Source organism: Elgaria multicarinata, chromosome 5, assembly GCF_023053635.1.
Source record: "Elgaria multicarinata webbii isolate HBS135686 ecotype San Diego chromosome 5, rElgMul1.1.pri, whole genome shotgun sequence".
In the NCBI taxonomy this organism is placed as follows: Eukaryota; Metazoa; Chordata; class Lepidosauria; order Squamata; family Anguidae; genus Elgaria; species Elgaria multicarinata.
Window position 1 is genome coordinate 101998506 of NC_086175.1, and position 12432 is coordinate 102010937.

At 41.1% G+C, this 12432-nt stretch overlaps 1 protein-coding gene across 1 annotated transcript in view; it reads left to right on the top strand.

Moving 5' to 3' along the window:
• The window catches only part of GRAMD1C (GRAM domain containing 1C), a 77246-nt gene that overhangs the window by 17829 nt on the left and 46985 nt on the right, over positions 1-12432 (top strand). Inside the window, exons 3-5 of the mRNA XM_063126939.1 lie at positions 6139-6223; positions 10746-10849; positions 12072-12167. Coding sequence (XP_062983009.1) covers positions 6139-6223; positions 10746-10849; positions 12072-12167 — 285 coding nt within the window. The remainder of the gene's footprint in view (positions 1-6138; positions 6224-10745; positions 10850-12071; positions 12168-12432) is intronic.

Genomic DNA, 12432 nt, shown 5'->3' on the forward strand with positions numbered 1-12432 from the left:
ATCTTTGAATGTTAGGGGGAAGAGAGAGACTGTGTAATTTTGTCAACTGACCCAGGAGGATGGTAGCATGTTCAGCGCAGCTTGCTCTGGAGCAAAGGGCTACTTACAAGGGAGCTGTCAATTTGCCCTATGTACCCTGTTGTGGCTGCGAAGTGGCGCTGCATCATTTATATGTTGCAGCCTCTTACTCCCACCTACCACAGGGGTTTCTGGCGAAGCTTCGCAGACCCCTCCCGGCTTAATGTGGTTTTTCCTTTTAATGTGAGGTCACTGACTTCTTCACGCCATCTGTTGGTGATGACGTCACAGTGCATCGAAGCTGGGGACATTCCAGGGGCAGATCAAGCCTCATGGTAGGTCAAGAGGGAGGGTTGGGCAGAGGGCGTGAGCTCAGTGGCTATTGGCACTGCCTGGGAAGCCTGTGCTGCCCTCTGCCATGGGGATTTTCCACTCTCACCCTGCAGCAGCGAAACTGTGGGGTTTTCTCCAAAGCGGTGGTAAAGCAGCGTCGTGAAGGCAGCCTCTTGGACCCCCTAACACTTTGAGCAATACACAACATTATGAATTCTATGGCGTTGATAAGACCCATGAAAATGGTAGGGTGGGAATGTAAAGTGACGTATCATGATGACCCTAATGTATCGCTTTACAAATGTCTTATTAGGTACAGTACAGAATGTTTGCAGTGCTCCTTTACATTGATGTATATCACTTGATTTACTCTGAAGTGAGCACAGATTCCCAATTGAATGTGTAACTGGCTGCAATGAAAAGCATTATGTCAGAGGTGATGTGAAAGCTCTCTCTTGTAGTGTTTGATGTGTGATGGCTCATTCACACAGTCAAGTCATCCCTTGATGTTGTGGTTATCGTATGATGGCTGTGTATGTATGAAGAGGGTGGCAGAAGTATATATATCAACAATACTTTTGCACATTTATAACAGCACCTTTTTAAAGCAAACAAATCACTATTCTGCAATAGAAATGGTAGACACAGCCCCCATGATCTGATATGGGCCCATTACTTGTGTGTGTGTGGTGGGGGAAGGGTTAAAGTCCTCCTACCCCCATGTGACCAGCCATGCCCACCATGGCAGCTATTTCATGAATGGGCAAGCCCCTCCCATGGCAGCCATTTTGTGAGACCACCCACAGTATTCTACCTAAATTCCAAATGTGTCCACTGAACCAAGAAGGTTGGGGACATCTGCTCCAGTCAGCAGTGAACAAATAATCTGGCTTGATATAAGGCTTGATGTATCTATGTTCCTATATTCTAAGTGGAATCAGATTGAGACTAGGATGTAGTGATGTGTCACCCCTTTTTCAATGCTGTTTTCCTGATTTTAATTCCTCTATTTGCTGCTCAGGAGGAAATATAGGGGTATCTATATTTTTTGCCTGTGTGGCAAGTGGCAGTGTTTTTTTTGGGGGGGGGATTTAGATTGGGGGAAATCCTGAGGGGGAAAGGGTAAAAACCCCAACAACCTCTACAGCACCCCACCCCATGGCTACATTTAATTTTAACCCCAACAACAAAGGAAGACCCTTAGAGTAGACTTAAGTAATCATAACTTGGGTGTACGACTGCAGCCATGTTCATCTTGTAGGCAGACATATTAAAATGTCTTAATTGTCTTTCCATCCAGCAAGTCTTCTGCACGAAAAGGATATTGTGCCTGGAAAAAGCAACATGTAAATTAGGCTTAAGAATGTAAATTATTTGTCAGACACAGAACAAAAGCTTTATTTAAGATACTTCACATTCTGGTATCTTTCCTAGGGGTTAACAATGATTAAAGTGAATATATCTTTTCCTTTGGTCTAAAAGTTGTGCCTGCCTGTTTGAAAACACAGCTCTTTAGTAACCTTTGTTCAGCTTATGGAAAACCAGTTTATGGTTTTTACCTACCTACAAAGGAATTGCATGGCGTGACGGCAGTCCTACGTCTCCAGAGATCTTGTTTTTGTGATGTCAACTTTGAAATGACTCTTCACAGTTTTGGTTTTTAGCAGTATTGCCTTGGTCTGGATAATGCGTGTTAGTATGAATGTACTTGCAGATGTCTTTGCTTTACACAAAGGCAATTAGGGTGAATCCTCTTTGATCATAAAGGGAGCTTCAGACCTTAAACTTGAAACAGTATTAAAGAAATCTCCAATACATGTTTCTTTTACTTGTTTCCCTAGGAGGATGAATCAAATACATTCAACATCTTTATATTAATGTTCCCTCTGCACTACATGGTGCCTTGGCCCTATAAGGAGATCTCTAGAAGAACATTTGTAGGACTGAGCTTTTTGGCAGAACCCCTTAAAGACCTGTTGAGTGCTAGTTAACTAAAGAGAGGTGCTCTAATTTAGGGTTGTCATAGGGGCTGTCTTTATGGCTTATTTGCCCTGCAGTGGCTGCATGGTGGCGCAGTGCCAGTTATATGACGTAGCTATTAACCCGCAGCCACCGCGGGGCAAGTAGTCAACGCTGTGCCATAAAAAAGTTGGGGACTTGCCTCGACTTTTCTTTTTGGAGTGAGGTCACCACGGCCTTTCTGCCATGTGACCTCACTCCAGTGTTGAGCTGGGGGAAGTCTGGAATTGATGGTGACCACTGATTGGTCGCCGGAAGCCAGGAAGAGGGTGGGGGGGCAGGCCCCAGTACCGAGATGGACAAAAAAAACCCACTTTCCCTGCTGGCATGAGGATTTCCTGCCCCACTCCGCAGCAGCGATACTGTGAGGTTTCAGGAGGAAGGAGTGGCGAAGTGGCACTGTGAAGATAGGCCCCTAATTCATAATCATTGAAGTATAATTCATAATCATAATCATTGTTAAAACAAATGTCCCTGCTCAAAAACTTGTGCGCAGGTTAAGGACAGCAGGGCTTACTTTGATTCTGCAAGCTGCTACCACCACCTTCTTCTGCTCAAGCCCCTGAAACTTACTTTAGGGCAGGGGTCCCCAACATAGTACCTGTGGGAATGTCCAACAGCACCTGTGAAGGTCACCACACTCTTGCCCCCTTTACAAATGTATCATCATCATCATCATCCCTTAAAAACCATTAGGGCACCAGGTTCTCTTTTCTGTTCCTGAACCTGCTGCTGATCAGCTGTTCAGTGGGCAGGAAGAAAAGAAAAGAGTTGCTTCCTGGCCCCACCCATTCTTCTTCTGTCCACAGAAATTCCCCTTTGCTCTCTCGATCTCTGCACTCCCATCCTCTAGCCTCACTATTTCTCTCCACCCAACCCTTTTTCTAACTATTTGTCTCCTTTCCCTGACCCTAAACTTCTTTCTCTCCCTTTCTAGCCTCGTTCTCTCTCCCCCACTTTATCTTGTTGTTTCGCCCTCCGAGCCTCTAGCGTTGCTATTTTTCTCCCTTCTACCACTTTGCTTTGCTATTTTCTCCTCATTTCCAGCCTCTAGCCTCACTATTTCTCTTCCCCTCCACAACACACCTCTTTTGACTAGCCAGGCCCCCTCTAGCTGCATCCTCCATGGGAGCCATTTTGTGGTGGTAACCAGAACAGTTACTCAAATTCCCAAATGTGTCCAGAGGTCCAAAAAGGTTCGGGGCCCTGCCTTAGGGAATGAGAAAGTTGACATGATGCCAAGGTAGCCATGCACTCTCTATCTGTCCTTTTACAGAGGACAGTCCTCTTTCTGAAGGGTTGCTAGAGGTCTGTCCTATATTTGGAGGTGTCCTCTATTTGAAGGCTGTCCTTTCTAAGTCTGGTGTAAGGATAAAGAACCACAAGAAATGTTGCCCATCACCAGTTAGCAGCTGAACAGGCAGGCAGGGCACAGTCTTCCATACTATGCTGAAATTGTATTTCTATTGAAATTATAATCTTTATTTCTAAATTTGTATGCAGTTTTATGCTAATGTTTGTCCTTTTGGGGGTGATACATAAGTGGCTACACTAGTGAGCACTATCCTGGCCCTGGCAGAGCATCTTTTCCTGCCAGGACAATGACTACCAGTCCCAGAATCTCCAGCAAAATTTTGACATGTGTTATTTCTGCTAGAGAGAGCCTTCTCCTTGGAGGAAATTATATACGTAGCATCAGTTTTGTGCCATATATTCCTGTATAGGAATATATGGCTGCAGGCCCTTCCAGGAAAACATATGTGGCTAGGGCCTGGTGCGTACCTGCTACCACTTTCCCTTGTTCTGTCCCGCTACCATCTTCCCCTGTATCTTTCAGGACTTTGTGACAAGTGAAGGGAGAAATGGCAGTAGTGAGTACTTTGTGAGCTCCCTCCTAGCTTTTTGCAGGCAACTGGAATGCTCATGAAGGCTCAGTCCGTTATGGGGAACATCAGGATGTTTACACATCCCTACCCTATGTTCTGTTACTGAGAGATGCATGGCTGCTGCCAACATAATTCTCCACCACGTACGTCCCCAGTAATCTGGTGCTCTTCTTTAAACCATATGTTTTGGCAATGCCCAATAATTGCTTCTTTTTAGGAGGAGGTTATTATATCGGTAAACCTTGTACTGGAATACCCTTTCATATTTGCTGATGTATATGCTCTCTTAAATTATCTCCTTCTTCCCTGGACATTAATTCACAGTCAGCACAACTGGATAAATGCTTACCTCCTATAATGCAATGGATTGAAGACACTTTCAGCATTTGAAAGGGTGGTATATAGATGCTACTTGTGAATGGATACTTACATGGATATTTAGTCTGCTTGTGTTGATGTTTATGTATAATTCTTAGAAAACTGTACATTCATTCATTCGTTCACACACACATACACACAATTTCATATGCATGCATTGAAATTTATACATTTGAATTTATGTAGCTACATTTTTCTTATTTATTTATTTATTTATTACATTTCTATACCGCCCAATAGCCGGAGCTCTCTGGGCGGTTCACAAAAATTAAAAACATTCAGAGTATAAAACAACAGTATAAAACCATACTATAAATACAATATAAAAGCTCAACCAGATAAAAACAGCAGCAATGCAAAATTACAAATTTAAAACACCAAGTTAAAATTTATTTATAGACTGTTAAAATGCTGGGAGAATAAAAAGGTCTTCACCTGGCGTCTAAAGCATATAATGAAGGTGCCAAGCGAACCTCCTTAGGGAGCTCATTCCACAGCTGGGGTGCCACAGCAGAGAAGGCCCTCCTCCTGGTAGCCACCTGCCTCACTTCCTTTGGCAGGGGCTCGCGGAGAAGGACCCCTTTTTTCTTTTGTTTGTTGACATTTTGCAATAAAAATTAACAAATCAAAACCTGATGGTCTCCATCAGCCCGATCCAGCATGGTTAATGGTCAGACATTATGGTAGTTGTAGTCCAAAACATCTGGAGGGCACTGTGTTGTCTACCTGCTCTTTTAAGGAATGTGTGTGATGTCATATCCCACCCATCATTTTCATGCCTCCATTCCAATTCATTGGCTGCTGATTAGCAGGTGGTATGGATGATGTGACATCACACATTCATTTCTCTAGATGTTTCCAGGGAAACTCGGTGGGAGGAGAGGCAGGTAAGTAGCAGGTGACCTTTGTAACAGCAAGCGTGACTGCATTTCATGGCTACATCAGTTATCTGATTTCATGTCACTGATCACAATAAAATGTCCCAATTTCACAGCTGCAAGAACTTTGCATGAAAGTATTGCCTAAATCCTCCATTTCTTCACCAGTTGTTTTATGTATAACTATTGAATAAAGTATCTCAGACAAATAAAATGGATTATACTTAATGTATTTATAAAATGTCCAATGTGCCTTGAAAAATTGGCACAGTATAATTCAGTATTTGGTATAATACTTTTGTGAATTGCTTTATTGAGTTATTTTTCAACTGTTGTCGTAAGCATTTTTAGGCTACACCCCTAACAATACTCAACAGAAAATAAGTCCTATTGAACAAATTTACTTCTGAGTAAATCTAAGATCAGGGTGATCGTAAGCAAAGAGCTTTTCTTCCTTGTCTTTCAACTGTACAATAATAAGCTAAAATCTGGGTAAAAAACTTGGCCTGCAGGTTCTAGAACACAGTCTAATTGTTCTAGAAAATACATTGGAAGACAAAAAGAAAGGCTTAGATATTTTAAGATGGAATGTGTAACTCTTTTGTGTAACCTTTCATTTTTTGCAGATCTCAAGCTCCACTTACAAATATAGGAATGAGGAATTCAAGAGACAGTTCGCACATCTGCCAGATTTGGAAAAGCTTGTCGTAGGTAAGAGGAGGCACTTTCATGAGGTGGATAGGCTATGTTGGAAAACCCAAAATGAAAGCCTTTTATTTTTAAAGTAAGCTTGAACCTTCAAGCAGAGATTTGGAAACATAATGGTAAAAACACAGCATGATTGGAACTGAGAGCCAGTGTAGTTTAGTGGCTAGAGTGTTGGATTGGGACTTGGGAGATCTGGGTTCTAGTCTCCACTCGGTTATGAAGGCCACTGTGTCACTTTGGGCCAGTCAGTGACTCTCAGTCATTCATTTTTTAACCTACCTTGAAGGGTTGTTGTAAGGATAAAAAGAAGAGCAGAGCTTTCCTTGCATAGAGGAAAAAGGTAATGTAATAAATGAAAATGAGGGAAATTCACCATAAAGAAAGTCGAAATGTATTATTTTTCATCTTCTAAGATTTCTAGGTTATATTTTATTTATTTTTTTATTTATTGCATTTGTATACTGCCCCACAGCCGAGGCTTTCTGGGTGGTTTACATAGGATATAGGTTTCAAATCCAGCTGTTTTTCAAGAGAGTGTGGATAATAAGTTACTGATGCCACATTTATATAATTTGGATGGTAAGCTATGTGCTCAAAGTAGCTAGTAGTAGATCCATCAGGAATTGTTTATGGACATTTTTTAAGATTGCAATAATGTAGGCAGGTTTTTTTTAAAAAAATTGTAAATAACAATTATATAAATAATGAACGTTGTTGATCAAAGCATTTTCTAAAATGATAAGCAATTAGTATCAAAAGAGGTGAAGGAAAAGTACACCCATCAACTGGAGTTAGACCTCGACAATGTTAATATTAGGTACATCAGCTGAACTCCTCCAGCACTTGGTGATTTTCACTGTGTTCCTCCCATGCCCTGATGCAAGTGTTTCATTGTTCTGATAGTGCTTAAACAATCAAAACATTTTTTACTGTCCTTATTCTTTCCCTTTGCTCATTATTCCTGGATACATCTAGTTTATTATTTTTACCTTTGAGCATTATATTATCATTGGCCTAGTTGAGACATAATTCTAAACCATGCTTTGATGTTACAACCGCCCAGAGAGCTTCGGCTATGGGGTGGTATATAAATGTAACAAAAATAAATAAATAAGAGCAAAACACTACAGAAGTTGAGCCTTGGGCTCACATGCTCCTTCTCCCCTCTTCCTTCACACATGAGGGATGGAAATCTTAATGCTTCCAGGCATGGGGTTGGATCCAGATTTTGTCATTATGGAAATAATCAAACTGAAGTTAGTCAAGACTAAGTTGTGTTTGAAGCAAGTTAATCCAGCTGTTTAATTTATTAATAATTTATTAATATTTTTTCTTCAGATTCAGTTTGTTTAACATATATAAACTATGCTTAACTTAAGTCCTGGGACTAACTTAAATTAGCCCCATTAATTTCAACAGGCCTTCTCTAACTATAACTGAGATTGGATCCAACCCAGGGGTTTTGTACAAACCACAGTTTCCTATTACCATGGCGTCATCTACACTATTCATTACACCGTTGTTTAAGTGCATTGTTGCGTCCTTCCTTGCTACGTTAGGAAATGCAACTTGAGCCCAGTCAACCGAAATACCTTTTCTTCTAATGTTTTACCCCGGCACACTCTTCTTTAGAACGTTCTTCATTATGCTCATACCGTCTCTGAAGTAAACCTCCTTCTTCCTGTGACTCTGAGCTTTGCTAGACCTGCCGGGATGGCAGGGAGGCGGGGCGACGCGTAGGGACGAGGGAAGCCCTGCAGCGTTTTAAAGGGGCCACGTGCGCCCCGAAAGATAAGCGTTTTTTAAAAAAATTAAGCCTCTGTCCCCTCTTTCACCGCCCTCCCTCCCCCTCGTCGCGTTGTGCCAGCAATCCCTCCCCTCATCTAGCAAAGCCCTCACTTGTGCGCCTCTGCCTTTGGCCGTTTGCATAGCCATTCACACATATTCCCCCCCCTCTCTCACACACACACACACAGGATCACTGGGGAGAGGCTTTAACCTCCCCACTCCAGTGATCTCAACACAGCCAAAATCACTGTTCCCAGACTGCTTGGGATCGCTGGGGGAGCAAGATTAAAGCCTCCCCAACACACAACACTCCCACGTCAGCCAAAATTGCTGTTCACAGGAAGCAAAGACCATGGTCACGAGACATGACTTTGAAACACGGCGTTGAAAACAACGAAAGGTTGGGGCACATTGTTAGTATTAAAACGATTTTAATGGAAAGTGGAACGGTTTTAAAAGTCAGAAGAAACGTAACAACAACAGCATCACGTGACTGCTGACGTCATCTCTGCCAACTTGTTACGTTTCATCTAGACAAGTGTAGATTGTCTCCATATTTCTTCGATTGTAAGACACACACTAATTTCAGTACCACCAACAGAAAAAAAAACCCTAAGACACACCCGCAATTCTAAGACACACACCATTTTTAGAGATGTTTATATGGGGGTGGGGGAGTGCGTCTTAGAATCGAAGAAATAAGGTATGTCTGAATATGAGGAAATTGTGGTTTGGCCTACCCACACTGCAATCAAACTAGAATCAAACTGTAGCTTCAAATCTTGGTCTAACTAGCTGTGGCTATAAGAAAGCATGGTTGCTTATATAAGGATGCAACTGGAAACTGTGATTTGTTTAAACTACAACTGGAAGCTTTAAATTTCCTCTCCTTGTGTGAGGGGGAGAGGGCAGCATATGAGCCAAGGTCACCATGGCTGCATTCTTATCACAGCCATAGTTTGTTGTGACCTCTGAACCAAGCTTTAATGTTGAACCTTTTTCAAGACACATGCACAATAAATTGAAAGGAGATTCTTAATTTTTCTTTTTAGTTCAGTTGTACTTATAGAACATCTTCTTGATAATCTTAATTCAGTTTAGCCTAACTTGCTTACATTTTATTTCTGCTTGCTTGAACTGTACGGACATTGTGCTCTTTAATCTACTGGATATTTTTTCCTTTGTTGTCAGAACGTTTGGCAAGTGCTTGGTCATTCATCTTGTCCTATTGCAAATCTTCTTGTGTATTTGGCACAGCTTTCTGAAGTCCTCATGATACAAGCTAACTTGGACTCCTTTTTTTTTAAAAAAAAAAAAAAACCTTACTAAAAATAACATCTGATGTTTTTAAATAGCCCATACTAGATAGAGAATTAGTATGATTTGCAACAAACAAACACACTTTATTCTAAATTTCTAATCTGTTGTTTACTCTTGTGTAATAAAGCAAGAAAGCAATTTGGTTCTTTCTATGAAGCATAGTCTCCAGCCAATTTGAATCTGAAGAATAAATTAACTTGCTTCAAATGCAAGTCTTTCTAGCAAATGTAAAATCATAACTTTGCATTCCAAGGAAACATTATTCATTCAAATGTACTCTATTCTGACCTTCGTATTTTCTTCTAATATATATTACAACAGTTTCAGCAGTTATCCACCAATATGCAGCCGGGAGACAGAGGCCACTTCCTAACTCTTAGGGCTGAAGTGTGGCATGCAAGTTTGGTTTGAGGGCTGAACTCTTTTCTAAACCAAGTTTGCCTATGATGGAAGGGATCTTTGCGGAACTGGATAAGTCTTGGTGACTTGGGAAAAGGCAACAACTCACCGGTAGAGCACGTGCTTTGCATGCAAAGGTCCCAAGTTCAGGTTTATTTCTCCTCTCCATCATGGCCCCAAGGGAAAATCTGCAGTCCCCAGCTGTATATTCCACTGGGAGGGAAGCTGTCAATGTCAGGTGCTTCCTCTGTCAGCCGTTCAAAAAAGCATTAACTCATTTGCATGCATTCACACATTTAATATTATATCTGGTTTGGCCCTCAGTATTTAAAACATTGAAAAACTGGTTCAGGGAGGTGTTGAGTTGGTGATGTCACCAGTTTCCAGTCAATCAGAGCGCAGAGTAGTGCATATCCATTTTCTGCTACAAATATACAGAACTGGTTTCTCCTGAACCAGTTATGAGAGGGATGATTGTACATCTTTACAAAACCCGGAGGGTGTGCTTTCATCGATGGCTCACCACTAAAAATTGTGTATGTCTGTAGGAATCTAGACTTGTTTAAGCGGACGGTTTGCATATACATTGAAGTAACAAATGAGGTCTAGCCCAATAACTTATTTTTAAAATAACCTAATTCAAATGCATGTCTTAAGATGCATATAAGCATCAAGGATAATACGTATGAGTATTTTCCAGAATAGTGATGCCTTTTACCACAACCTGATTACGTATATTGGCCAAGCATGTAGGTTTGCTGAGGAATGAAGGACATAATAATTTTCCGCACACCTTAAAATTGTTGCTCTCTGTTTTAAAAAGGCTTCTCTCAGTAGGAAGTGTTGCAGGCATTGCTTTGATAGTTGAAGGAAATTCTCTTTATGTTAACAAACACCCGCAAAATACTTAATAAGCTCCTTGCAGTTCCATGGGAACATGGCATTATCAGTAGGATAAATCATGAGTTTGGTTGAACTTTGTGAATAAGATAAACACTCTTATGGTTTCCTTGTTTAGATTATGCCTGTGCTCTACAGAAAGATATCCTTCTTCAAGGACGCCTGTATCTCTCTGAAAACTGGCTGTGTTTCTACAGCAACATCTTCCGATGGGAGACCACAGTAAGGCGTATGTGTGTACAGCATGTGTGTGCAAGGACTTTGTGTGGATAGGGAGACATTTCCCCCCTCTTATAATATTAGAATATGGGGTCATCCCATGTAGCTAATTGGTGGGAGATTCAGAACAGATAAGAGGAAGTACTTCTTTACACAGTGCATAGTTAAACTCTGGAATTCACAACTGTAAGATGTATGATCGCCACCCATTTGGATGGCTTTAAAAAGGGATTGGACAAATTCATGGAGGAGAAGGCTATCAATGGCTACTAGTACTTATGGCAATGTGCTGCTTCCAGTATCAGGGGCAGTATGCCTATGTACTCCAGTTGCTGGGGGACATGGGCAGGAGGGTGCTGTTGCACTCATGTCCTGCTTGTTGGTTTCCTGTAGGTAGCTGGTTGACCACTGTGTGAACAGAATGCTGAACTAGGCGGACCCTTGGCTTGATCTAGCATGGGGGCTCTTATGTACTTACGACTCTTCTACAAGGATCTGTGCCTTGCATTTTCTTTCTTGAAATACTTTTTAATTTTCTGGCAGAGAAGGGTTCTATTAAATTATGAAAATGTGTGTTTATTTGAAAACATCCAGTGTTTGCAAATAACTTGGGCTGCTGAATGATGGAAGCTGGCCATTTTTTTTGCCTGGCAAAATCGGAGTTCAGCTGTTGTTTCTGTGCCTAATTTGTTGAAAGTGACTACTCAATTTTTTGTATGATTTTATTTCAGTTTCTTCCACCATATAGTCTAGAACAAGGGTGGGGAGCTGTATGGGAAGTACTCATATTCTTTGGTGATGGATGATGAGTTGCAGTCCAACATCTTGAGGTCCACACGTTACCCATCCTTGGACTAGGGAATATCGGTACTTCCATGCTAGGGGTTTAGTGTGGAATTGCCATGGATTGTTTGCTCATGTTTATGGCACATCCACATAGTACTGTAATCAAATCGTTGTCATCGTGTATTTTCACGGTGGTTTTATCTGTCTTTTCTCAAACGACAGAGAAAAGGAAGGGGAAGCACAATCTCTACAGGTGTAGATGGCTTCCATCTTTTCTTTTAAAGGGCAGGTTTTGAAGTGGGCAGTGATGTATCAGAAAGATGAACCAATCACAACTTAGCATGCATTCATTATGATTTGCTATAACACCTTGATACTATAATGTTAGTTTTCAAGACATTTTACATGGTCTGCTTCAACTGTATATTTTAAACTTCAGATTTCTATCGCCTTGAAGGATATAACCTTCATGACAAAGGAGAAGACGGCTCGGCTCATCCCAAATGCCATCCAAATTGCCACTGAAGGAGAGAAGGTGTGATGCTCTTTACTGTATTTTTTACTTTTTCATAAAAATAAAGGTAGTAGATAGCTGTCTAATTTGAGTACTTTTCTTATTTAATATGGAAGTATAGACAGAGTAATGAAGGTATATGAACAGCACCTATGTTAAAAGTAAATAAATGGCTTAGATTTTACATAGTTTTTTCCTTATATACCAAATTTTCCTCCAGAGTTAGCTCAGAATGGCCCAGAAATGGAATATTGAGAGCAGATACTTGAACATTCTGGGAACATCC